The sequence below is a fragment of the Drosophila gunungcola genome, chromosome 3R, assembly GCF_025200985.1.
Source record: "Drosophila gunungcola strain Sukarami chromosome 3R, Dgunungcola_SK_2, whole genome shotgun sequence".
NCBI lineage: Eukaryota > Metazoa > Arthropoda > Insecta > Diptera > Drosophilidae > Drosophila > Drosophila gunungcola.
In genome coordinates, this window is record NC_069139.1 from 28,538,075 (window position 1) to 28,564,047 (window position 25,973).

Consider the following 25,973-nt stretch of genomic DNA (forward strand, 5'->3'; position numbering starts at 1 on the left):
ATTATATACATTTGGAGATTTAGGCGCTAAAGTATGATCTGAAGACTACAATTTTTGTAACCGGTGAACAATGACGCTTATAATTTCTAAATATAGCTTAATATAATTGTCAAATTTTTATAAAACTAAAATAGTAAACTCTAGAATGTTTAACTATGTCTTTATCTCGGAGTATATGCGATCCGATCCGACCTGTTCCGACCTGTTCCGACTTATATATATTTATTGGGAAAGTTTTATCCAGATAAAAACAAGTTTGCATAGAAAGGGAGGGTGGTCTGACTGACAAACACGGCTAGACCAACTCTCCTAGTGATGCTGATTAATAACTAATACTTTATGGGGTCAGAATATTTTAAAACTATAAAAACCTCAGCAGGGGTTTAAAAATATACCAAGCGACAGTTTAAAACTTTATTTTAAACAAGAAAGGAAGCAACTTCGACAAGCCGAAGCTCATATACCCTTGCAGCTATCGCAAAAATTAAATATTCTTGAATATGATTTATTGAGTATAGTTTGAAAACAATGAAGATATGATGATTTGCAGCTCAATTATTCGATATTTCCTATGACAGCGATATGATATCGTTTTCCAATTTAAAAAAAATGAAAAGCATAATTCTGAACTGCCAAATTATTAATAATTCAAAAAAAAATTAAACACAAAAATTACAAACTAGAAGAGTTAAATTTAAAAATATGTTTTTAATATTTTTATTGTTCCTATTGATGAAATTTAAACAATAATTCTAAAATATTTAACCATTACTATCGTTCCGATCGTTCCGACTTATATACTACCTGCAATAAAAAGACAACCCTTGGGAAAGTTTTATGCAGATAGCTTTAAGAGACTAGTTTGCGTAGAAACGGACGGACAGACAGACATGGCTAGATCAACTCTACTAGTGATGCTGATCAAGAGTATATATACTTTATAGGGTCGGTAAAATGTCTCCGTCACTCCGTTGCAAACTTCTGACTGAAATTATAATACCCTCTGCAAGGGTGTGCGCAACTTTTGGAAAAAAACAACTATATTGGCCATTTCCTAAAGATTCAGTAAAACGAAGCTTTAGTTGCTAGCCGGAAAAACCATTATTATTGATTAAAAAACGGTAAGTGATTTGGAATACATTTAAGTCTTTTATCACATTTAAATCGTTTTTGTTGTTTATGCGCCCAGGCAAAAAAAAAGAAACTCCGAGATGCTAAACGTCAACCAGTATATACTTATTGAAAGGACTCTGAATTTTTGTTGGTTTCAAATAAATTCTGAAATAAAAAAGCAAATTTAATAAAAATTAAGTTTTTTCGGAAAAATTCCTCTAAAGTACAAATTTTGTTTGATTTTTAAAAAAAGGATCCGTGTTGCGTAAATTTCCAAAGCTTCAAATAATAATTTCTTTAAAATTCTAATTAAACTACAAAAAAAAGAACGCTTGTTTTCGACCCGATAAAACCAAGTAACTCGTTAAACAACCTAAATTGGGCTAATGCGTTAAATATTGTTTTATTAACATTAATGTTTGTTTAATTTGGATGTGTTAGATTTTACACGTGTGCCGTCGCATTCGCAATCGAAATAGGCGGAGATAGTAAACTTAGAACTTAAAACTAAAGCTGTTTACTAAGAACTAGGCGCGATAAGCTGACCATAAACGGGAGGCAGAATCAAAGGATAAAACATTGATTTGGTCTATATAGTGGTAGGCAATTTTACAATTCAAAGTGTCAAGTCAAACAATTTCACGGTCTTCTTTAGAGCAATAGGTGAACTAAACGTCTTGGAAAGGTTAATATGGCTTATAAACCTGACAACATCAGACATGGATGGGAGTTGCGTTGTAAGTTAATGCTGTAAGAACAGCAGTGAAGATGAGTGCTCAGCTGCTGCTGATGTGCTGTGATTTGGGAGTGAGTAAGAACCAAGCAGCACACGGCGATGCGTTGGGCGTATTATTAACTGTAGATTAGAGATTTTAAAACACTTAAGACTACGCTCGCGATGCTTAGTTTCGTCGCGTACGGCGTCGCGCATTTCCGGCAAAGGCGTTGGGCGCCCCTGGATGCTGGCCGCTGTACAAATTATCTAAGAACTCGTGCAATGTAGCCTCGCTGTAAGAGAGAGTATAATGTAAATGCCCAATAGTTCAGTAACCAAGTTAAATTTGATTCTCACCTAACCCCACTGACTCCCCCGCCTGGATGGTGGCCACCCCTATCGTGATGTGGTTGCTGCGGTTGCTGGTGGTGTTGCTGCTGCTGCTGCTGTTGTTGTTGTTGCTGCGCACCGCGCACTATGCGATACTGCACCATATGCGAGTTTGGTTCCAAATGCGACAGAGCTCCCTTTTGGCAGTTGGCCCACTCGGTTATGTCATAGACCTTGCCGTCCATTAGCGCCAAGTATTTCCACCGCAAGCCCATCATGCTGGTTTCGGCCCAAATGTCGCCCTTCACAAAGCAAAAGGTGTTTCAAAAGGTTGCATTTGCGAATTTGTGCGTACTTACATCTTTGGCGGAGTGTCGTATCTTACAAGAGGCGCACTCCCGCGCCGCATAATGAGGACGTTCGGTCAGCTTGCGAGGATGCCGCTGCGCACAGGTGCTGCATCTGTTTTTGAGACGGCAAGCAGAAGAGTTAATGCTTCCCCTCGACTCAGACTCTTTTGGTTCATACGCACCTTATAGTGTTGGCCGCCTCAGCCATTTTGGTCTGCAGTTGGGAAAGCAGGTCGTGCAGCTCCGTCCACGCCTTCTCGGCGTGCAGAGTTTCGGCGATGCTTTGGTCATAAATAAGACGGTTCTCCTGCAAAATAGCAAATTTAGTTGGAGCACCCTTCGTTGGTGGGACACTTCCTTACCGGTTCTCCGATCAACTCAAAGGCCCGCTGCAGCACCTTGAAAGCCTCCTCAGCCCCGGCCTGTTTGTTTTTGTCAGGATGCACGAGCACGGCAATCTTCTTGTAATGCTTGCGGATCTGCTCCTGCGAACTATCTGGCGGTACACCAAGTATGCTGAAACAAAGACAGAGAAGTAGTGGACGTAGGTCTTTGTACGATCGCCGAGTACAGCCTACCTGTAGGCATCCTTGCCCTTGCAGTTAAGCAGCGAGTACATTGCCTCTTCTCCCGTTTGCGGCAGGCGGCCAGTCTTGAACTGCTCGGATGTGGGTTCAGGGGGCTTCCGTTTGTAGAACCGTCGCCACACGGCCCAGCGAGAGTTCTTGGCGAAGCGAGCGTCGAAACGGCGCCAGTAGCCTCGCCACCAGATGCTCGGCTTGCCGGAGTTCTGCTTGAGTTCCTTGTGCAGCTGGCGCGCATAGACCAAGCCGGCAACGTAGGCCAGTGTCATCCGCTCATAGGCCATGCTGAAGCCCAGCACGACGATGTCGTAGACCAAATAGAACAGCCAGGTTAGCAGTTTGAGGGTGTAGATCCACCAAGTGTGCAGGATGCGCTTGGCCAACTCGTAGTTGCGATTGCTGGCAAAGCTGTTGACATGTGTGGGCGAGCCGGACGAGGAGTAGGCATTGCTGCGATTGCGCTTCGAGGAGTAGGAGTAGCCAGAACTGTTATTCGAGTTAACATTCACATTCGAGGAGGAATACCGCTTGGACGAAGAGGAACTAACATTGTTGTTGCTGGAGTAATTTATGCTGGCATTGTTGCTGCTGCCGCTGCCCAGATTGGAGTTTGCGCCAGTGTGGTTCGATTGACTTGCATTGGAGTTGACTTTGCTGCTGCCCGATTTACGTGATGAGCTGCTGAAGCTGGTGGCAGGAGTTGCATTGCTGTCATTGCTGTGGTTCTGCTGGCTGCTGATAGTGGGCAACGATGCGGATGTTGTCTTCTGTTCCGATGCCTTTAGGGTGTTGCTGTTCAAGTTCTTCGGCTGCAGTGGCCGCTTTTTTTCCTGGTTACTCGGCTTGCTGGCTTTGATCTGCGTCTGTGGAGTGGGCTGCAGTGGCGGTGGCTGCTGTTGCTGCTGCGGCTGTTGCGGCTGTTGCTGCTTCAGCGGCGCAGCTTGGTTGGCTTGACCTCGCTTCTTGCCTCGGCCGGCGTGCGCATGACCAACACCAGCTGCCACCGAACCCACCTCCTTGGCATCGTGCATCGGCGACCGCTTTGCCGTGCGCATTTCGCGATTTCCATTCCCATCCTCCTTGCCATGTCGCCGCTGCGGTTGGTTGCCATAGTCGGCTCCGTTTCCTGCTCGTATCTCTCCCCCCAAGGCGCTCGCCTTTGTGCCCTTGCTAAGCACATCGGAGTAGGACATGGGCATGGGCTTCACCTCGGCCACGATGCGCTTCTTTCCCTCGGGCTGGCCAGCCACCACGACGCTCGACTTGTTGATGGCAGTGGGTGAGACAGTGGCAGTGGCCAACGGCATCTTCAAAGGCTTCGCAGGCTTCGAAGTCAAAGGCAGTGGGCTGACGGATTGCGACAGTGGCTCCGGCGGCGGCTGCTGCAGCACCGGTTTGGTCGCCTGTAGCTGCTGGGCTGCCGGGAGTTCAGCCTGGGGGATGTCGTTCTCGTTTGCCTCGTCCCCGAATTGTATGTAGCTGCCGCCAGTCAGGTTGGGCGACCAGTTGTTCACCAGGTTGTTGATGAGCAGGTTGGCACTGCTCGGCGAGTGAATGGCCTGGGCGGCAGGTGGCGGTTGGGACTGGGACTGCGTCTGCTGTGTCTGCTGCGACTGCTGCGACTGCTGCGACTGTTGCGAATGCTGTGACTGGCGCTGTTGGGCTTCTTGCTGCTGAGCCTGCGGCAAGGTAAGAGGATTCGTGGCAAAAAGTTCGTAGAGTGGAGTGGGCTGTGGCGGAGTCGGCGGCGCGGCCTGGTGGTGCTGCAGCTGGTGGTGGTTCAGCGAGGCCATGTTGATATGCGTGAAGAGCGGAGCGCTGCCCTCGCTGACCGGGTTATCCGGGCAGTGGTATACCTTGAGGAAGTTTCCGTGCCCCACGGGCAGCACGGAGTAGGTCTCCGGCTGGCCAGGCTGCCCCGAGTAGGCCAGGTTGTACATATACTCGTTGTACAGGTGGGGCGGCGGCTGCTGCTGCAGATGGGGCGGAAACTGGGGGGCCGCTAGATGCGGCGGCGGAGGTGGCCACATCATGGGCCCGGGTGCCTGTCCGTGCTGCTGCTGGTGGATCAGGTAGTTTTGGTTTTGGTTTTGGTGCTGATGCTGCTGCTGGTGGGCCAGGAAATTGGCCACCTCCTCCTGGTGGGACAGGACGCGAAAAAGGGCGGACTCCGGACCTCCGCCCCCGATCTCGTCGTCCTGGCGTGTCGCCATGTCCCGCAATGGAGCCTGTGCCTTTTTACGCACCAGCTCCGCAGTGCTATTGGAATTTCATGCGTGCCTCATGTGCCCACCGCCTGGGTAAACATAAACTGCCACGAATCTGCTGCAATCCCGACGCGGTGCGAGGTCTCCCAAGGAGTCGATTCACTGTGGCCAGGGCCACTTTTTTACGCCAAACCTCCAAATAATACCGAAGCGTGCGTGTGTAGGTCTCTTTTTATCTTCTTATTGCAAACGTCAAATGTTGCAAGAAGAAGAGGGCCATTACAACCATAATTGCGAGCACTCGTGAATGCCATTCGCGAATCGCAATCGTAAACAAAACATCGATAGAGGCTTGCGGATTCAGAAATAAAATGGAATTAATTTTCCTTCAGAATTCAGTTAACTAAATTAGTTTAAAAAGACAAACAAGAAATGATGAATTGGCAGATTTTGTATTTTCCCATTGCAACAAGTATGCACTTTTTCGATCAATTTATCGATAGTCTTTGCTGACTATGCAGCCCTGGTCAACATATTTTAAATTCAAATTGTGCAGCCCGTTTGCTTGTTTCTCTTTTAACACCAGTGGGTCTTGCGATTATACCTCAAATTATCTCACCAAATACCTAAAAGACTACATGCTACGTTTTTGACATCACTGTCAGTATGTTTTTAGGCCTGCGTGCATAGTTTAAAAGCTATACCCTTTAATAACGTTCGCAATTTATTTATACGCAGAAAAGAAAAAAAAAGTTTTCATAAAAACACAGCGATTTGATCTTTTTGGGGAACAATTGGTTTGTTTTTATTCTTACTTTGTGTTTTTGTGTTCCATATTCGCAGCCATACTTTAAATTCAATCAAAATCAAATCAGGGTATCCTATAACAGTAAAATTCAGTCAAGATTTCAAAATGTTGTGGATTTCGAACAAATTTGGGAGTACCATCTGCCGTTTTTGATGTTATATATGTATACTAAAAGGCTACAAATAATATTAGTTTATTCCTTAAACGACTGAATCTGTAACAGCGCCAGTTTGCGCCAATTTAACTGTCTGAAGGTCAGTGTAGTCGCTGAAGTCATCTTAAGCTGAGAAGGCAACACTGGTACCAACATAAAATTAGTTTCCAAACATATAAAACAGCTTACATTACGTTGTTACAAATCCAATTTCTGCTAAATGTGATGTCCACACAAATACAATGACATGGTAACTTGCATTTGTTTGCATTAAACCGAAGACGCTTGCCAAAGCCACACGACCGTTTAGACTGTCGGTGTCGCGGCAGAGAGCCGGCAGAATAACTCGTAACACGGATCTAGGGTAAGTTACAACGAAAAATAAAATTTTACATGTTTTTAAGTTCTAAATATTTGAAAATTTGAAAGTTCAGCATTTACCATGTGGCCCGTTCCCTTTATGTGTGGAATACTGATGTTGTTTTCTAAACTATTTAGCGATTCAGGCGCTGGGAGAATACCCTTAATGCGTTTTTCTGTAGCAACAAGTCGGACATCTGGCCGATATATCGATCAACTAATCGATAAGCCCTTTTTCTCAAGCACCCCTGGTCAATATTTGTTAAATTTAAACCATGTAGGTGGTCACTAAACAATTAAAACATGTCTTTGAGCCTACCGCTGGTTACCGTGGTGCGGGCCGGACGCCATAGCTACGCGGCGGGGCTGCAGTTGCAGCAACACCTGGCTAAATCTGCCCAGATCTTGGATCCGCCCTCGGAGTTCCGCAATTATCTGGTGCTGCAGGAGCACGATCCTGTCTACACAGTCGGCCTGCGAACGAAGGACTACACGGCGGCCGACGAAGACAGATTGCGCCAGCTGGGTGCGGAATTCCACCGTACGGATCGCGGCGGTCTGATCACATTCCACGGGCCCGGCCAGTTGGTGGCTTACCCAATCTTACATCTGCGCCAATTCAAGGCGAGCATGCGGTGGTACGTGTCTACACTGGAGCAAATGGTCATTGAGGCGTGCCGGCAGCTGGGCGTTCCCAGTGCCACCACCACCAAGGACACCGGCATCTGGGTGGGCGAGCACAAGATCTGCGCCATCGGCGTCCACGGCTCCCGTTACGTCACCACGCACGGCATTGGTCTCAATTGCTGCACTGATCTGAGATGGTTCGAGCACATTGTGCCCTGCGGCATTGAGGGTAAGGGGGTTACCTCGCTCAGCAAGGAGCTAGACAGACTTGTCCCCGTCGAGGAGGCCAGTGGAGCGCTGCTCAGCAGCTTCACCAAAGTTTTCAAGTGTCGCCTGCAGGATCAGGCTGACGCCAAACTAGTTACTGCTGCGGAAATCAGTTCGAAAATTAAATAACTTGTTTACTACTACAATAATCATACAAAACGAGCCTTATTAAGGTCACACTTTTTAGAGCGTCCATCTGTAGGAATCTTTCCCCGCGCTTCCATCTCTACCCGGCCCTGTTCCCGCTGCTCTGCCTTTCGCAAACGACGCTCCTTCCGCGACTCCAAGGCGCTGTTGAAGTAGCGATCCCGGAAATCCTGAGAGGGCGTGGGGATCTGGGGTGTGCTGGCCAGTGATAGACCTGGCGGACTGTACTCGGAACTCTTTTCGTAGGTAAGCAGGCGACGGGCAGTGTTTCCTGTCAAGGGCTGCTCGGAGTTGGCTACCAGGTGCAGGTGCCGATGCTGTGGCAGCATCTTGGGATCGTAGTCCTCGCGGTGAAACGGCAGCCAGCAGACAAGACGTCCTCCCAGTCTTAAGTGCCGTGCAGCAAACTCCAGTAGATCATTGTACAGACTCTGCAACGAATAGTGCGACGTTGACGGATAATGCACCATGTCCTCGCTTCTGGTGCTGTCCTTTGCACTACTCTTTGTTTCAACTTTTTCCGTGGCCTCACGTATTCCATATGGAGCTTAAAATAAATAAAGGGATTGGATTATTGAGAAATTAAAAATCGAGGGAAGATCGCCACTTACGATCTGTTATAATGCTGTCGAACGAGATACGCGGATGCCACAGCGGGTTGGAGAAGTCCGCCACCACCACGTCCATGTAGCGATCGTCGCACCCGTACTGCTTTAGGTTGGCCCGGATGCTCTCGTCCTTCTCGCGCACCTTCTGGGTTATGCGGCTCGGTCGGCAGCGAGCATGCACCATCATGTAGTCTATGTCGGCTCCCAGGACATATCCGCCCCACTTGGCGGCGCTCACTAGGAGCGAGCCCGTACCAACAAAGGGGTCGAATACAAGATCCCCGTCGCGAACCATCGCCTGGTTAGCCATCAGCAGGCTCAACTGGGCGTCCATGCTGGTGTTGCCAATGAACTTTCGCTGCTTCAGCGAAAGCTCTTTGATCAGATGCCGCTGACCCGAGGCTAGCAGGCGACCAAACAGAATGTCCTCTGGTTCGGGCGGCACAGCCGTGGGATCCAGGCCCCAGAACTCTATGTACCACCACTCCACCTGGGGGTTCTTCAAGTTTACCGGGCCCTCTATGGGCAGGTAGTCCATGGACTCGATTTTCTCGACTTTCTCCCGCTGGCTGAAGTGTTTGTTATAGGTCTCCACCACAATCTTAAAGCTGGCATCCGGCCGGAAGTATCCTGACAGCGCGTCCTTGTTCGCATCGACGTATTTCCGGAGCCTGTCGTGGAACTCTGGCAGGTTGCTGGCGTGGGCGTAGAGTTCAAACATGGCGCGAAGGGAGATGGATCGGGATGCATACTGCAGGGCAGTCTCCGTGTCGCGAAACTCCACTAGCCAAAAGGGTTTCTGTAAATGCGAAAAGAATTTCAAAAATTGTTATTAATTGAAATCCATGAAATCCACGTAAAATAATATAAATAAAAACTGAGAAAACAAAAGTGGGAAATACACAACATTACAAATTTTAGCCAATCCAAAACTAGAAAAACTAAAGGGTAACATGGGATTACCCAATTTTCAACTTAATTCGGTCAGTCCGTTTTACTAATAAATGAGAAATATTAAGCAGGTTAAGGTTATCCTTTTCTTAAAAAAAAACATTTCCTACGCATAAATCTATATACAAATAAACTGGAACAGTTTCCTCCACGGCTTTTCAAAAATATGCCAGCCTCAATAGACATTCATAACTTCTAGTATCAAATTTTTCTCGAAAGCAATAATTTTTTCGACTTAATTTGTATTTTGGGAGATGTATTTTTTAAGTTGATTGAATAGTAATTATTATTATTATAATTATAATTTTTCGTCACAATATTTAATATTAGAAATCGTTTATGATGAATGTTCGTCACGAATTTTTATGAGGTGTTTTAAATTGACTTTGAAAACAGTTGCCGCGGTAAATTTATATTCTCAAAACTCTTAGATTTAAGGGCCCTTAATCACTTAATTTTAAGCAAAAACATATTTTGTATAATTTTATTGTGCAAAATAGAGAACTTTCACTAACCGTGGTCTGTTCAGTAATCCGCCGAACCTGGAGACGAAACATTTTAACCAGCGAGTCAAACTCGTGCACTCGAAAGTCCACATGCTCCTGGGCGAACCACAAGATGTACTTCCTCCAGCTGGTCATGTTGCAAGCTTAACGTAAGTAATTATTTGCTAGTTTTCAGCTTAATTTCATATCCGAGCTCTCCGCGTGTTTTTGTTTACATCGGGCAGGGTTGTCGTGCAGCCCCGTGATCATCTTAAACTATCGACAGCCGACACGCACTATCGATAACAGCGGCGAGGTGCAGCCCTGCGAGCCGTCAAATCGGCCATTTTGCATAAATCCCGTAGGCCACACGTAGGCGAGCTGAAGATTTAAACAATTTTCAGCACCTTCAGGTCTCAGAACCGTCCAGACCTGTTAACAAAATCAACTTTAAGTGCCGCCGCAAGTAATTCAAGCAATCGAAGATGGCTCGGTACACGCAACGTCCGGAAAACGCTCTAAAAAGGGCCAATGGTGAGTGTGCTGAAAATTTTCCATGCGGTGGCCGAAGAGAGCCGCACCGCTTATTGGCCCGCTCTCTTAACCCGAAACCACTCTCTTTGCTTCAGAGTTCATCGAGGTGGGAAAGCCGCTCAGGGCGCTGGACACGCTGCAGGAAGTGTTCCGCAACAAGCGATGGAACTACGCCTACTCGGAGACGGTCATCGAGCCGCTCATGTTCAAGTACCTGTACCTGTGCGTGGAGCTCAAGAAGTCGCACATCGCCAAGGAAGGACTCTTCCAGTACCGGAACATGTTCCAGCTGGTCAACGTCAACTCCCTGGAGAATGTGATTCGCGGCTACCTGAAGATGGCCGAGGAGCACACCGAGGCTGCCCAGGCCCAGTCGTCGGCAGCTGTGGCCGTACTGGAGCTGGATGATTTGGACAACATCGCCACTCCAGAAAGCATCCTGATGAGTGCCGTGTGCGGCGAGGACGCCCAGGACCGCTCCGACCGCACCATCCTGCTGCCGTGGGTCAAGTTTCTCTGGGAGTCCTATTGCCAGTGCTTGGAGCTGCTCCGGGTAAACACCCACTGCGAGGCTCTGTACCATGACATCGCCCGGATGGCCTTCCAGTTTTGCCTGAAGTACAACCGGAAGAGCGAGTTCCGGCGCCTGTGCGATAAGTTGCGCAAGCACCTGGAGGATATCTGCAAGAGCAGTAATCAGACCACCGGCGTGTCGATCAACAAGGTGGAGACGCAGCAACTCTGCCTGGACACCAGGCTGTACCTGCTGGACTCGGCCATCCAGATGGAGCTGTGGCAGGAGGCGTACAAGGCGATCGAAGACATCCACGGGCTGATGGCCCTGTCCAAAAAGACGCCCGTGCCCAAGACCATGGCCAACTACTACCAGAAACTGGCGATGGTGTTCAGCAAGGCGGGCAACCAGCTCTTCCACGCGGCGGCTCTGCTGAAGCTGTTCCAGCTGACGCGAGAGCTGAAGAAGAATTTAACCAAGGACGATCTGCAACGCATGGCTGCCCACGTCCTCCTGGCCACCCTCTCTATTCCGCTACCCTCGGCCCATCCGGAGTTCGACAGATTTATCGAGGCGGACAAGAGCCCCCTGGAGAAGGCCCAAAAGCTGGCCGTGCTCCTGGGCCTGCCCCAACCGCCCACGCGAGTGTCGCTTATTCGCGAAGTGGTAAGTAGACCCTAAGACCATAATTATAAACTGATACTAATCTATATAAATCACAAAGGTGCGCTTGAATGTTCCGCAACTTGTGTCGGAGGACTTCCGCAACCTGTATAACTGGCTGGAGGTGGACTTCAATCCCCTGAACCTGTGCAAGCGCATTCAATCTATTGTGGACGTCATCGAGAACGGTCCCGAGAACACTCTGCTCACTCCCTATATTCAGTCGCTGAAGGACGTGACTATCATGCGTTTGATTCGCCAGATCTCGCAGGTCTATGAGAGCATCCAGTTCCAGCGCCTGTTGCAGTTGGCCAGTTTTTGCAACATTTTCGAGTTGGAAAAGCTGCTAGTTGAGTCGGTGCGCCACAACGACATGCAGATCCGGATCGACCACCAGAAGAACAGCATCTACTTCGGCACTGATTTGACCGAGAGCCAGCGCGAGTACCGTCCCGACGGGCCCGCACTGCAGTCCATGCCCTCCGAACAGATCCGCTCTCAGCTGGTCAACATGTCCACCGTGCTGACCAGGGCCGTTTCTATCGTCTATCCCAACAGGGAGCGCGACCAGCGGGCTAAGCTCCGCACCCAGATGGTGCACCACTACCACGAGATCAAGGATCGCGAGCACCAGCGCATCCTTCAGCGGCAGAAGATCATCGAGGACCGCAAGGAGTACATCGAGAAGCAGAACAATGCGCGCGAGGAGGAGGAGGCGCGGCGCCAGGAAGAGGAATCTCGCAAGGCTAAGCTGGCCGAGCAGAAGCGACTCGAGCAGGAGCAAGAGGAACGGGAGCGCAAGCGCCACCAGAACGAGATCCAAGCCATCCGGGAGAAGAGTCTCAAGGAGAAGGTGCAGCAAATCTCGCAGACTGCCCATGGCAAGAAGATGCTCTCCAAGCTGGACGAGGAAGGCATCAAGAAGCTGGACGCCGAGCAGATTGCCAAGCGGGAGAGCGAGGAACTGCAGCGAGAGGCTAAGGAACTTCAGTCCAAGCTCAAGTCGCAAGAGAAGAAAATCGACTATTTCGAGCGCGCCAAGCGCCTGGAGGAGATTCCACTCTTCGAAAAATACTTGGCCGAAAAACAAGTCAAGGACAAAGAGTTCTGGGAGGCCACCGAGAAGACGCGCATCGAGAATGCAATCGCCGAGCGAAAGGACGCCGTTAGCCAGCAGGAGCGTCTTAAACGCATGTATCCCGATCGGGACGAATTCCTCGAGGCCCTCAAGAAGGAGCGTGCTTCCCTCTACGTCGAAAAGCTTAAGAAGTTTGAGATTGCCTTGGAGGCGGAGCGCAAGAAGCGTCTGGCCGACCGCGTCATTCGTCGTCGCGAGGAGCGCCGTCAAGCATTTCTTCGCGAAAAGGAGGAGGAGCGTCTCCGCAAGGAAGAGGAGATTCGCTTGGCGCAGGCTGCCGAGGAGCGGGCTGCAGCCGAAGCCCGCCGTCTGGAGCGTGAGGCTGAAGACGAGAAGAGGCGTGCCCAGTACGAAAAGCAGCGCGCCAAGGAGGAGGAGGCCGAGCGCAAAATCAAGGAAGACCGTGACCGTTTGGCCCGAGAGGTGGCAACGGAGCGCGAGCGCAGCGAGAAGGAGCGCGACACCTGGCGTCCTCGTGGTGGCGATCGTCCCAGCGCACCCGCCGGCGGAGCCGGAGAGTGGCGTCGAGCTGCACCTGCGGCTGGCGATCGCAACGAGCGTGGTGGAGAGCGCATCGAGCGGGGAGGCGAACGTATCGAGCGTGGAGGAGATCGCAACGAGCGTGGAGGAGATCGCGTCGAGCGTGGAGGAGATCGCATCGAGCGAGGTGGAGACCGCGACCGCAAGGACAACGAGGGAGCGGACTCCTCGTGGCGTGTACGACGGGAGCCCGATTCCCAGCGTGCTGCTGCACCCAAGGACAGTGGTACTCCCCAATCGCGTGACGACAAGTGGCGTCGTGGGGGAGAACGCGACCGTGACTTCCGCAACGATGGACCTCGCCGGGATAGGGACGATGGAGCCCGCCGTGACGACGGACCTCGTCGTGACGACGGACCTCGCCGTGACCGTGACGATGGACCTCGCCGTGACGAAGGTCCGCGTCGGGAGCGGGACGATGACCGCGGTGGATTCCGTCGCAACGACGGACCACGTCGTGCCGAAGAGCCTCAGCGCGAAACTGGAGGTAACTGGCGCGATGCTCCGCGTCAGGCTGATCGGGAAAACCGTCGCCCAGCTGGCGAAAGACGTGACCGTGACGTGCGTGAAGTTCGCGGACCTGCTCCTAAAGAAGCCGCTGGTGGCGGCGGCGGCGGCAACTGGCGTACGGCTCCTGCACCTCGCGAGGAAAAGCCCGCACCCAAGCGTGATCAACCCCAGGACAAGGGTGAGTGGACTCAACACCGGGTCATACAGGCATGTTAATAAAAGTGTTTTATCTTTCAGAGAACAAAGCCGGCGATGATGGCGAATGGACCAGTGTTAAGCGTCGTTAAACTGCTTCCGAGCTTCGTGGTTTAAATCGTAGTTGTCCCGCATTTTCGTATATACGCAACATAATAATCTTAATAAGTTTTCATTTTATCCGACGTGTACTTTTTTGAAATAGAGCCTAGTTGGCTCGATATATTACATCTATCCAATGCTTGTGCCAGATAGTTAAAAATGAGTTGGTCGTCAAACCGTTACTCATTAAAGTACTTTCGAATAAAATAACCATGTTCTAACAAATCAAGAGTATTTTTTTCCCCATGACGATGTTTATCGAATTAATATGTTTATTCAAGCAGCCTAAATATAAGTCTAACATCAATTCCCATAAAATGCATTTTACTGACCCAAATGGCAATATTTCCGATATACAAAGGTTTGGATAATTTAGCTGTTTTACTATTTAATAAATTAATAATTCCTAAAGACATCGAACATAAAATTATATATGCTCGATACATGACATAAAACATGCAAGATTTTTAAAGATACACACATAATTATTCAAAAATGCATTTTTTAACATTTCAGGAAAAAAAAATATTTTTTTTTCAAAATAATCAAGTTTTGAATCTATATTCTTTTTTTGTTACAATTACCAACAAACAATGTAATCGAAAATAGTTTCTAATTTTGAGTGAATGGCTGATTAAATCAAATATGTTAAAATAACAACCGATTTTTCTTTGCCAATAGGATTAATTAATATTACGCTAACTACTTTCCAGTTTACAATAAGAAATTCTTCTTTAAAACCATTAAACACAAGGTTGGCGGGTAATTTATTAAAATTACAATACTTCATTTGAAGTAAAAAATATGTTAAGCCCGTTTTAAGCAGTCTGGCTTCATAGCTGAGCATTTTTTCTATTTTGAATATGCATGGACTCAAATAAATTATATATAAGTCATATATAAATATAATAACAGCACAAAAAAAATTAGCAGACAGTTCAGTTATTTTTTTTCGACATTAACATGGCTTTTGATTTAAAAAAAAAAACGGCAATGTTTTTATAGTAGTAAATAGCTTCCAAATGACAATGATATATTGCTTATACGGCTTGTACCAAGACGATCTGACAACAATCAATTTGATGGGTAAAAACATGTTTGCATCTGATCAAAACATGGAAACGTAAAGAATTGGGATTGGAAAATCAATGAGCGGCTACTAATTTGAAACTACGCGCCTATATTGTAAATACTCCCAGCAAGATACCAGTTTAAGTATTTTTTGGCGTTAGTACCACTGCGCTGTGGTATTATCGCCTGACGCTCCACTGGCAACACTGCTGCGCCGCTGCCGCGAAACAACTCAGTCCACGTGAACATATTTTTGGCAATGTGTGGTTCTGGAACTAATGAGATAAAGTGGTTGAGAAGTGCATCGGAGTGATCTTCGCGAGTGATTAACGAGGCGGATAAAGACAGTCGCTGGCTGTCGGCCTAAGAAAGGCAATTTGGGAACCCTTATTTTGTTGGTGCTGCAGACGCGGCGCCCAGCATGTGAGGTTAAAGCAGACGGACAAACGGACGGCGGCAACACATCTGAAAACAATTCGGCTAACGTGGGCCCAAATAATAAGAGAAGGCGTGAAACAGAGCTGCCAACAATTGAGATTTCGGGAGGTAATGTCCTACGGCGGGTGCCGCAAATTCTCACGAACGCGAATTCGACCACGAATCCGTCTCGCGTTGCGTCTGTGTCCACAAAGTGGCTTCCTATGAAAACAGCTTTCTAAACAAATGTGACAAATCGTGAAAGGTGATAGTGGACACCGACGAAGACTAATAGTATTGAATTCGATTGTTGTTCAGCATTAAACGACAAAAGCACATGGCGTGGCGGCGGCATTTACTCACACTCGAGTCGCGGCTCACACACATACACGTGGTTGGGGTCAACACATGTGCGGGCTGCTTCTTCTTCCTGTTCCCCCCGCCGACGGTGTGTGCGCATGTTTGTTATTGCCAGCATTAGCCAGAGTTTTCCCTTAAATTGATCTGTTTCTGATCCCCAATTCCCGATTCGCAACAGTGAAACATAAACCCTAACGTTTAATCCAAATCAGTTTGTGAGGACTTACGCACAGTAAAGCTGCAAGTGTGGGTAGTGAGGTGTGGGAGGGGGAGGGGACTGCATGTTGCTTCTCGTGCCTGCGTGCCACGCGGTGGTGCTATTTTAGCTGTTTTTCCGGCTACTTTTTAGCCATTTCGGTGTACAAAAACATTTTAAAAGTTTAACTTTTTCTACAGCGTTTTGTGAACCAATTTGTTGTTTGCGCTCAGAGAATTTAGCTAAGTTTATTTCTGTTGAACGTCTATGGTTTTTATATGTTTTTGGCATACAGTGGGCAAAATAAGTTTAAATACTCTTTGCACTTAAATTTCATATAAAAGTTTTGTAAACTTTTTTTTGCCCACTGTATGTATATAGAAAATCAAGTTTAAGGTCTCGCGATCTTTAAACTCACAATTGCAAACAAAAAATTATTTCTCATTTCTTTTCATTAAAATTCCGTCAGCTTACGACCTCGATTTAATTCCAACTTTTTTTTTATTATGTGATTATAAATATATATTATTTTATATATGATAGCTGAAAACAAAAACAAAATGTCAAATGTAGCAAAAACTTTGTTTACTTATAAAACAAACATTTTTTTAGAATACGTTTTTACCTATGTAGTAGATTTCAAAATGAAATTTTAAACTTAAAATATTTTAGGAGCACGTTGGCGCTTTTGTTATCGATACACCGCGTTGAGATATTTAGTTATATCGATGTGTCAAATGCGATAGAAATTTCATTTTGTTTTTAATATCAGGCTCAAGACTTTTAAGCTTGCCACATTGTTTTCAAATTGTGAATATTCCTGCTTATATTGACACAAGTACATAGTACGCCGGCATGTGACTGGCAAAACACTGGGCGGGTTGCTTTGAATTTCCAATTTAATATTGCGAAATTAAAACTTTTGTTGTCCAAGCCCAAATAATTAAAAATTAAAATAATATTTTAATAGAAGTCAAAAAGTAAAACTGACATAATTATTGGTAATTATCAATATTTTTGTACCAGTGGAAGTGGTGTATAAATTCTGAAACAGAAAATATAATACAAAAATTATTTTATGTATCAATACCCATACATGTTTCATTTCTTTTTTATACAGTATATATTGTTATACTTTCCTAACAATTTTGTAGGTGCGTTGTTTAATTTTTTGTATACGCACTATATGTTATTTTAAGTATCTTACAAAAAAATGTAATCCCAAAATATAACACATAAACTTGATTTTCGACACCACAATCTTGGAACATGGTTCAGAATAATGAAAAAAATTTAAAAAAAATTTCTATATTTTTCCGGTCGACTTATATGGTTGTCCGAATATATGAGACCTACTTTGGTGAATAAAAAGTAAACCCAATAAAAATTGTATTTTTTTAAGCTTGCTTTCATTCTGTGGATTCTTTATTTAATGTTCAGAATGTTTAAATTCACTTGGTTGTATTTGCTCACTCCATGTTAGATTCTTTCTCCTTTTGACGAGAAGTCGGTGGTTGAGCCAGAGTTGCATGCTTGTTGCGCATTTTCTCCAGAATTTGTTCGCGGTTCCTCTCGAGCTCAGCGAGTTGCTTTTGTGCCTTTTCTATTATATCTGACGGCAGGCAAACATGTGATTGGATAACAATGTTCTTCTTCGCAAGGTCGGCCACCTGGTGGGCCAACTGATCATTGGTCCCAGTGAGCACGAAATAGCCCTTGTTGCCGAATACTTTCGGTGGCTCCAATCCCTGGTCCGGGGCAAGGCCAGATGGTTCGTTTGATGTCCCGGAAGGACCCGCTTCCAAGTTCTTGAGCACGTCGCCCTTTAGATCCTTGTTGCTCCTCTCCAGCGGAAGGTTTCGTTGAGGGACTCCTGTTGCCTTCTCTTGTTGAGTGGCACTGTTTCGCTTTGGCAGAACTGTATGCAAATGCGACTTGAATTGCTTACAAAATTTGGCCACCAACGAGCTTGAAGCTTCTGCCTCCTTACTTGCTAACTTTGACTGCTGTGAAGAGGATTCACTGTCCCGGTCACAGCAGGTACTGGTAGTTGGTACTTGTATAAAGTCCAAGCACTTACAATCACATTTCTTAACTTCTTTTAAGGGGGGTTTTCTCTGACCAGGCTTTCGAATTTTTTGCAGTGCATCACATAGCTGTACTTTCTCTTTTGGTTTGTTGTTAGCTTGATTCAAACACGGGGTTTTCCAAATGGCTTCCTTACCATTTCTGCCAGAATTCTTCTTGGTCATCTCTTTGACTTCTTCAGTTTCCAATGCCTCATTGGATGAAGGTGCAGCTGCGGCAGTTGGAATCGGGATCAGCTTGTCAATTTTAGCCCTGATTTCTTCATCTACGCGATCTTCACCAATGCTCGGCTTCAGTCCAGGCTGATTTTGATTGGATTCTTGCTCGGCCTTTTGCTTGGACTCGGCTGCTTTGCGCTGACGCCTTGTGATTACCTTTTTTGGCATTTCTCGCTTTTATATGCTTTTTAAGACGATGTGAATATTTGATAGACTTATAAGTTTGACTGTTCGGCTTATTGACATTTGACGTTTGAATATGAAGGATAATGCACAGATGGCTTTGTTTTATTTTAGTCTTGAAACCCTAAAACTTATTTCTGTTTATTACTTTTCAGTTAATGCGGAATTTATTCTGACACGCAATGGATTCCCGAATGCTAAACGTTTTCCAAGAAGATCCCTTCGACGGAAACTACGCAAAGTACGAATCAGAGCCGAATTTCTGGACATCTAATGATGAGTAAGTGTCTGTCGTTGGCAAAAGTACCAGAAACTCATGCAATATCTCTTTTAGTCTACAACTAACAGACACACTAAACGGCATTCTGCCCATCGCGCCCACTGACGAGTCACTGCTAAGCCACAGCCGGGAGGAGGATTTGCAAAACAGAAAGAACCTGGTAGGTTTTGGCTTGAGAGGCGTTCGAGTGGTCAAAGGTTCTATCAGTATTGATTCTTTGAATAGCTGATCTACAGTGACTTCGTGGAGCAGGAGTTGGGTGACCAGGATGCCGGTGTGCTCAACGCCGAGGTCTACCAGGCAATTACTGGCAGCGAGGTCGAGGTGGCCTACGAGCAGCAGCGCCAGATAAGCGCGATTGTGGAGTATGACAGAGAAGACATTGGCATCGACGGCCTATCAGAGGAGGAGCATGATCATGAGGATGACATGCACAGCCAGTGCAGTGACTCAACATTTCGCACTCGTACAGACAGCTCCTCCATAGGTGACTATGAGTCGCATTCCAGCGACTACGAAGACGAATACGATACTGTCGACGAGGAGCAGGTCCAACTCTTGCCCGCCCTCCATGACAATATCGCCACCTTGCAGAGCTCCAGTGAGCGCAAGAGTCGGACGCTGAGTACCAACACCATAGCCTCAGAAGTGGACGCACTCGGACTAAACATCGACGTTAATGACTTTGACTTAGCTGACTTTATTACCAAAGATGATTTTGCCGAGAATCTAAACGCCTGTCGCATCAAAGAGACACTGCATGTCTATCAGCCAACCAAACCCTCTGCTGAGGCATCGGATGCCGCAGTACTTGCTCCACCCGTGGCAATAAGTGTGCCAAAACCCAAACCTCCTTTCTCCAAGGCGCGAGACTCTGATTATGACTCGGACTCGATTATCGACGTTGAAACTGTCGATGTGGTCGACGTGGATGAGACTGTATGGGCAGCAAGTCTGCAGACCGAAGGAGCTCCAACTACCGAAGATATGCGCTATGTGGACAATGTTAAGGCTGACCCTTCCTGGTGTCCGAAGTCAACAAAGAAGACCGTGCCAATTGCTAAGGAGGTGAGTACTAAGGTTTCGTACATAATAGAAATTTCTTTCACAAAGTCCTGTCATTTCCTTCTCAGCTTAAGCCGGAGCAGGTGGAAGCCCATCAGCCCGCCACGGTGCCAACAATAAACAAGCCGAAGCCTGCAAACATTTGCCTGGTGCCTAATAAGAAGCAGTGCGACTTTCTAAAACGCAAGGTGGGAGCCTCCACGGTGTCTAAGCCAACCAAGACGGCTAGCAAAAAAGTTATGGATGGGAACAAGTTGATAAGCAACAAACAGTCCTCAGCAAAGCACAACCCATGCACCGGTCTCGGATTGGTTGGGAAAAACCTTTCGCTTCTGAAGCAGGAGAGGGAAGCCGCCGCATCTGTGTGTGCGGCAGAAGAGCCATCGCCACCTAAATCTTTCGCGACAGCACCGTCTCCATCTCCATCGCCGGCTCCGGCACCGGCTCCGGCCCAAAAACGAAAGCTAAATCTGGAAGAGTACAAACAGAGACGATGTGGCGGCGTCGTTGGCGTCGCAAAGGCCCAGCCGACTCCGCCAAAGCAGGCGAAGCTAGATGTGGCCGGCAAATTCACCACTCCGCCGGTTCTGAAGCCCACGCCATCGCCTCAGAAAGCTGCCATAGCCAACATCGTGAACAGCCTGAAGTGCCCCAGCCAAGAAGCAGCCACTGTGCCCATGGATCCGATTACCGTGGCCAAGAACAAGGTTTTGCGAATGCTGGAAATGAAACGTGCTCAACAGCTCAAGATCATCGATTCTCGGGTATCGGCCAAGGTGCCGCGCGTAACAAAGTTGCCGCCACTTAAGGACATTGTCAAGGACACCTACTGCATGGAAACCGAGGAGCCGGCTCCAGTTGCTGCCCCACCCAGCAACAAACTGCATCCGGACTATGAGGAGATTATAATAGTGTCAGTGGGTTGCAACTCAGACATAACCATACCGCCGAATCAATTGAGCAAAGCCTCCCCTCGCTCTCTTCTCAAGTCATCGGTTTTGCTGTACAACATTTCGAACGGCCAAGATGCCAACAAGAACATAGGCAATTCCCTAATAGCGAGCATACAAAACGAGGTCGTCAGACAAACAAGTAGCACCACACTCGCGACGATGCCGTCCGATGCAACAGCCAAGTCCTCGACTGACAAGAGCGTTCAGCATGGCGAGGACATGGTCATCATGCACTTGCCCAAAGACCGGGAGCGCAAAACGCTTGTGAGCATGGCCACCCAAACTGATCTGCAACCCGAATTTCCGCTTCTGGCGCTGCCCCCCGCGCGACAGTCGCGAGAGCGAACGCGACGGAATTACCGCAAGCGAAGAAACCACCATGGCTCGGGCTCAAATGTGCCAAGTGGCTCTTCGAGTGGCTCTTCGTCGGACTGCAGCAGCTCGGCCTCGTACAGATCCCGGTCGCGCTCCGATTCGATTGAGCAACTGCGCAGCTTGGATGCGGCAGCCACATGTGGGGGAAACAGTATAGGGAATGGCGGCTACTCTTCTCGCAGCACGCACCGCCATCGCAGCTCCGTGAGCTCCTCATCGTACTCAGAGGCAGGCAAATATGAGCGCAGACAACGTCGCACCAGTTACAACAAGCGGCGTTCCAAAAACCAGCAGCGGGGCAGTGTGTCCTCGTCCTGCTCTGGCTCCGAGAACAGCGATCGCGAACGCAGCCGTAGTCCGCACCGCAATCTGCGGCGGTCGCGGTCGCGTTCGCGCTCGAAGTCCGACACGCGCTTCCCCAACAACAACAACAACTGCCCTAACAACAACAATCGACGCGGGTTCATGGATCGCAACGTATCGCAGCCAGCAGTGGAGGAGCGCCGAATCGTCTACGTCGGCCGGATTGAGCAGGAGACCACCAAGGAAATGTTACGTCGCAAATTTTTGCCTTATGGAAGTATAAAACAGATAACCATACACTACAAAGAAAATGGGTAAGGAGCGAAAAGATTCGGGAGAAACATTAAAATAACAGTTTGTCATATTTAATTACAGAATGAAATACGGGTTTGTAACATTCGAAAGAGCGCAGGACGCTTTCACGGCCATCGACACAAGTCCTAGGGACGCTCAAATCAACATGTATGATATAAGCTTTGGAGGGAGACGTGCCTTCTGTCGTGCCTCATACGCTGACTTGGGTAGGTTATAAAGGATTTAAACCTGATTTCAGCTACTAACAGCTATCTCCGTTCCAGACAATGCTGGTATCAACAATTACCACTCATATGTGTTTCCCAAGGAGGTAGCAGCACCGAAAGTACAGGAGGACTCCTTCGAAGCCTTGCTGCTCAAGGTAAAGGCAAAGCTGGGTGCTGGCAAGCCGGCAGCAGCAGGAGATGCACCTGTTCAGGAGGCACAATCAGCATCAGCTTCAGCACCCCAGGGCAACAGTCAGATGTGACATTTTGGCAGAAACCTGCTTAGTTTCGTATTTTTAATTTTTCTGAGAATTTGAAGTTTGTTACAAGCAACCTTCTACTACTATCCTTGCATAATTGTAGACCAATCCCGAAGTTTCTAGCTGTATAACTGAAAAGCCTGATTATAATTCATAATTTATCGTAAAATAGTTGACAGAGCTATGCATTGCAAGCAATAAAACTATTGCAATATACATTAGAATAATTCTAAAGACCGAGAATGAAAACTAAAAACAAAACAAGAAATTGAAACGAAAATGGAATTGTGATAACCGCGTAATGCATACAAAGTCATTTATTGCATGTAAGTTAGCAGAAGATCCATAGAAATAGTTAAATCCAATCATAAAAGCTTTGTAACAATCTATCTAACCACCAAACCAATGGAACTGAAAACACAACCAGCCACCACTACAACAATAACAAATCCAAAACAATGAAAAAATCAAATATGTATAGAAATTATGTATTTTGAGAGAGCAAGAAACGCGCATGCAGCATGCGTCGGCCACGAATTAAACTGTTGATAACTAAACTTTGATATTAGTTTGTAAAGAGTATATTTTTTACGTAATTTTAATTTACTCTGTAATTTTTGAATAGCAACCACATCAACCACAAAAGCTCTACTTAAGCTATTATGAAATCGGCAACATAAAGCCTAAAAGTTATTAGTTTATTTTGTACCGCTTTTCAAATTTTATTTAGGTCTTTTAAACAACGGAAAGTTCAAGCACTGACTCTGATAGTAGCCTTTGTTGTTTATGTATTTACTGAATACTAAATAAGTTTAAACAATGTTAATATTTTTTGAATATGAATTGCCGAAGAACATGAAAAACAACTAATTTGTAAACTAGAACCCAAACAATTTAGTTTTTAGTAGCCGCCAAAATTGTTCTTTGATATATTTTGTACTATTTCCCACTTGATAATTTAATAAATTCTTGCTAGTTTCAGAAAAATTAATGCAAATCGTTATTTAATATATCGAGCAAAATGCAATTAGATCTGCTTTAAACCCGATCATGGTTCATGGGCTGGAGAAGCTGAAATGATGGCACGGCAGTCTGATCAGTGAAAATGGTTTTATGTTTTCATGTGTGTTAAATTGCGATTCTTTGATATTAAAAAACCAAAAGGGTGCATTGTGTTCGTTGAAAAGTATGTAACAGGTAGAAGGAAACGTTTCCGACCCTAAAAGTAAAAAATTTGAAAATCACATGCAAAATGGAAGCCTGTTTTAATGAAACGAGTGCAAACTGTTAATATTTCATTGGTCAGTAACCAGTGGACTTGTGCTCCAAAAGCAAGTCGGTTTTAAATAAGTCATAAGTGTCTGGCCACCGAATTAAGCAAACTGGCATTCCGTCACTTTCATCTTATTCATCACACTGATGTAAAAAATGAACATACCGAAAAACACTTTTCCGACCAAAACAGATTAACGGCTCAGGCAACAATTCGGTGCTTTGAGAAAAATATGAAAAGAAAAACTCATTTCCCGTCGTTAAATTAAATGTGGTTGTTCTGGGGCTGCGATTTGTCGTTTGCTAAGCCCAAAACAGGATATTGTTTTTGGGATGCCTCCCACCAAAAGGAAATTAGCATTTTAAACGGATTTACTCAGCGGTTAAAAGTAGGTCCTGGCGAGTCCAGTCTTTTGATGTTAGGTCATGCAGGCAAATCGCTGTCCGCTTGGCACCACTTGATTCTGGCAGGTTAATTAAACCCATTGAGCAATTAAGGAATTTCTGGATTACTAAAACCCTCAGCATTCAATAAATGGCTGACTTCTAAAAATAATTTTTTTTTTAAATTGAGAAATATATGTTTTAAAGTAAGTCTTATAAAATTACGATTTCTTTAAAGTTTGCAGCTATTACCTACACTGATACAAAAACGCAGGAAGTCCAACTATTAAATTTCGTTTTGATTTTCATCATTTCATTGATCTTTTTTTAGTTATTTGTTTTATTATTATTTTTACTATGTTCAAAATAAAGTTTAAAATCAAAAATTTAGGAACATTTTCTTTAAAAAATTAAAAATTTAAGTCATAGTTTTTATAGTTCATTTGTTTATGTCAGCTTTTGACCGCTAGTTTTGAAGGTTTCACAGTAAATCATTTTTTTTCTTTCTGTAGTATTAACTGGTCGTTAGAATGCGAAATTTGCTTTAAATCTATGACATTAAGCCAGGCGCATCATTTTAATAGTGTTGTGGCAGTGTAAAAAGAACTTTGCACTAATTGCTTTGAATTAATAATGTGGACGACCAGCAGCTTGGCAAGTCAGGAGATAATTCGTCAGCGTCAAAGCATCAAGGGCCATTATCCCACTGAATGTCAAGAACGGATTCGGGGCAGTACGAGTTGAGGGCAGGCCTGGAGGCTGGGACAGTGCCTTTTAGTGTTTTATAAACTGCCAGGCTTAGTGGTTCACATTTATATAGAAATAAAGCAGACTTTATATATATATGTATATATGGTCCAAAAGCCCAAAATTTAATTTATTAATTATAACCCTTACGCTTTGGGTTAGACGGGTATCAATCTATAAACAGTATTGGGGTGTATCTAGATACTTGTACCTAAGTATGTACCTAGGTACACTTTCCTGATTCCTTATAATTTACCTAGGTAAACAAATATGAGGCTACCTTTTACAACACCTAGGCAAAGATTTTTATTTATCTTACAAATTTGCTATTATATGTATCTAGGTACTAAAATAGTTTTATTCAAATTTTGTTTTCCAATTAGCTTGATACCACTTAATTAAACTTCGTATTCTTTCCCCAATATGAAAATTAAAAATTAATAATTTCACTGCAAATTAAAGAAAAGTTAAATTTACCACACATTAAATATGTTTCTTGTTATGTTTATGCTACAACATATACACAATATCACAATTCCGCTGAAACTTCGTGAAGAACAAAACGCTTAAATTAAAAAAAAAAATTGTACTAACATTTTTTTTTTCCTTTTTTTTACCTTTTACCTACCCTAGATAACAAATTGCTTACCTTTTATATTACCTAAGTACTTATTTTTACAAATACCTTGCAACTTACCTATATCCAAAAAACTAGTACCTTTCCCAACCCTGGCTATAAAACTCAACGACTTTCATACATTTTTGATCTAAGCTTCTCACAAACTTATGCATAACACTCAGTCAAACATTGACAGGTTCTGCAGACAAGTTGTCTGCGTTTACAAACACAAATAAATTACATAAGTGCTTTAGTTCAGTTTAAAGGCATCTTTAATAGGCACCCACTAGACAAAGCATCTGTCTTTCCCCCAAACTTAAGTGGGGGCCTCTGGGTCTCTGACCAAGAAACATCCACAGGAATCGGTAACCGATACTTGGCTGCCATCAATAATATTCCCTAATGGGGAAAATGCCTATCACTGGAACTCCGGCCGACATAAGCCTTTATGTGTGTAGATGTAGATGGTTTTAGCCCTACAAGGCTGGGAAAAACAATAAACGTTTGAAGGCAACCAAGCCCGGGAGCAGCAGACAATACTGCGGCCACATTTCGGCTTTATTATCAAACTTTATGTCGTATTTTGTGGTCTTCGCTGCCGGGGCAAATGGCACTGGATTATTATTGCATATGTTATGATAAGCTTTGGCACCTCGTACCGAGCACCTACCATCAGCAGCACTGATAGCACAACAACAAGAGACCCATAAAAACGGCTTGCTTGCTTCTGGCTAGCAACGTCCGCATTTATTGTCTGCG

At 45.6% G+C, this 25,973-nt stretch overlaps 6 protein-coding genes across 7 annotated transcripts; 3 read left to right on the forward strand and 3 right to left on the reverse strand.

Annotated features, from left to right (window-relative positions):
- Positions 1-1,491: 1,491 nt before the first annotated feature.
- LOC128251740 (uncharacterized) lies at positions 1,492-5,759 on the reverse strand. Its single transcript, XM_052978877.1, has 6 exons — positions 3,087-5,759; positions 2,871-3,024; positions 2,691-2,815; positions 2,518-2,620; positions 2,186-2,460; positions 1,492-2,121 (listed from the first exon to the last, which is right to left on the reverse strand). The coding sequence occupies exons 1-6, from the start codon at positions 5,303-5,305 to the stop codon at positions 2,016-2,018; spliced, it is 2,982 nt and encodes a 993-aa protein (XP_052834837.1). The 5' UTR covers positions 5,306-5,759; the 3' UTR covers positions 1,492-2,015.
- A 1,088-nt stretch (positions 5,760-6,847) lies between these two features.
- LOC128251753 (putative lipoyltransferase 2, mitochondrial) lies at positions 6,848-7,701 on the forward strand. Its single transcript, XM_052978902.1, has one exon. It carries the CDS (start codon positions 6,925-6,927, stop codon positions 7,642-7,644), a length of 720 nt encoding a protein of 239 aa, XP_052834862.1. The 5' UTR covers positions 6,848-6,924; the 3' UTR covers positions 7,645-7,701.
- On the reverse strand, positions 7,629-9,988 carry LOC128251747 (tRNA (guanine(10)-N2)-methyltransferase homolog). Its single transcript, XM_052978889.1, has 3 exons — positions 9,737-9,988; positions 8,274-9,069; positions 7,629-8,209 (listed from the first exon to the last, which is right to left on the reverse strand). Exons 1-3 carry the CDS (start codon positions 9,860-9,862, stop codon positions 7,665-7,667), a joined length of 1,467 nt encoding a protein of 488 aa, XP_052834849.1. The 5' UTR covers positions 9,863-9,988; the 3' UTR covers positions 7,629-7,664.
- A 64-nt stretch (positions 9,989-10,052) lies between these two features.
- Positions 10,053-14,127, forward strand: LOC128251736 (eukaryotic translation initiation factor 3 subunit A). The gene is made up of 4 exons (XM_052978872.1): positions 10,053-10,240; positions 10,336-11,420; positions 11,479-13,783; positions 13,843-14,127. The coding sequence occupies exons 1-4, from the start codon at positions 10,192-10,194 to the stop codon at positions 13,890-13,892; spliced, it is 3,489 nt and encodes a 1,162-aa protein (XP_052834832.1). The 5' UTR covers positions 10,053-10,191; the 3' UTR covers positions 13,893-14,127.
- A 1,045-nt stretch (positions 14,128-15,172) lies between these two features.
- On the forward strand, positions 15,173-23,173 carry LOC128251738 (uncharacterized). Its single transcript, XM_052978875.1, has 7 exons — positions 15,173-15,519; positions 18,591-18,715; positions 18,770-18,875; positions 18,941-19,783; positions 19,849-21,725; positions 21,787-21,932; positions 21,990-23,173. Exons 2-7 carry the CDS (start codon positions 18,618-18,620, stop codon positions 22,193-22,195), a joined length of 3,276 nt encoding a protein of 1,091 aa, XP_052834835.1. The 5' UTR covers positions 15,173-15,519; positions 18,591-18,617; the 3' UTR covers positions 22,196-23,173.
- LOC128251752 (uncharacterized) lies at positions 17,352-18,552 on the reverse strand. Of its 2 annotated transcripts, XM_052978901.1 has the most exons (2): positions 18,171-18,552; positions 17,352-18,113 (listed from the first exon to the last, which is right to left on the reverse strand). In XM_052978901.1, the coding sequence occupies exons 1-2, from the start codon at positions 18,418-18,420 to the stop codon at positions 17,416-17,418; spliced, it is 948 nt and encodes a 315-aa protein (XP_052834861.1). In that variant the 5' UTR covers positions 18,421-18,552; the 3' UTR covers positions 17,352-17,415. The 2 variants fall into 2 exon arrangements, with proteins under 2 accessions (XP_052834861.1, XP_052834859.1); XM_052978899.1 differs by having other exon boundaries at positions 17,352-18,550.
- Positions 23,174-25,973: the final 2,800 nt, after the last annotated feature.

Coding starts and splice junctions, on each gene's coding strand:
- LOC128251753 (XM_052978902.1), top strand. CDS start 6,925: ATGTCTTTGAGCCTACCGCTGGTTACCGTGGTGCGGGCCGGACGCCAT.
- LOC128251740 (XM_052978877.1), bottom strand. CDS start 5,305: ATGGCGACACGCCAGGACGACGAGATCGGGGGCGGAGGTCCGGAGTCC. Junction 2,621..2,690: donor GAGGCGGCCAACACTATAAG/GTGCGTATGAAC, acceptor TCTCAAAAACAG/ATGCAGCACCTGTGCGCAGC. Junction 2,122..2,185: donor GGGGGAGTCAGTGGGGTTAG/GTGAGAATCAAA, acceptor TCTCTCTTACAG/CGAGGCTACATTGCACGAGT.
- LOC128251736 (XM_052978872.1), top strand. CDS start 10,192: ATGGCTCGGTACACGCAACGTCCGGAAAACGCTCTAAAAAGGGCCAAT. Junction 10,241..10,335: donor CGCTCTAAAAAGGGCCAATG/GTGAGTGTGCTG, acceptor TCTTTGCTTCAG/AGTTCATCGAGGTGGGAAAG. Junction 11,421..11,478: donor TGTCGCTTATTCGCGAAGTG/GTAAGTAGACCC, acceptor TAAATCACAAAG/GTGCGCTTGAATGTTCCGCA.
- LOC128251747 (XM_052978889.1), bottom strand. CDS start 9,862: ATGACCAGCTGGAGGAAGTACATCTTGTGGTTCGCCCAGGAGCATGTG. Junction 9,070..9,736: donor GGATTACTGAACAGACCACG/GTTAGTGAAAGT, acceptor TCGCATTTACAG/AAACCCTTTTGGCTAGTGGA. Junction 8,210..8,273: donor CGACAGCATTATAACAGATC/GTAAGTGGCGAT, acceptor ATTTATTTTAAG/CTCCATATGGAATACGTGAG.
- LOC128251738 (XM_052978875.1), top strand. CDS start 18,618: ATGGATTCCCGAATGCTAAACGTTTTCCAAGAAGATCCCTTCGACGGA. Junction 18,716..18,769: donor TTCTGGACATCTAATGATGA/GTAAGTGTCTGT, acceptor TATCTCTTTTAG/TCTACAACTAACAGACACAC. Junction 21,726..21,786: donor ATACACTACAAAGAAAATGG/GTAAGGAGCGAA, acceptor ATTTAATTACAG/AATGAAATACGGGTTTGTAA.
- LOC128251752 (XM_052978899.1), bottom strand. CDS start 18,420: ATGCCAAAAAAGGTAATCACAAGGCGTCAGCGCAAAGCAGCCGAGTCC.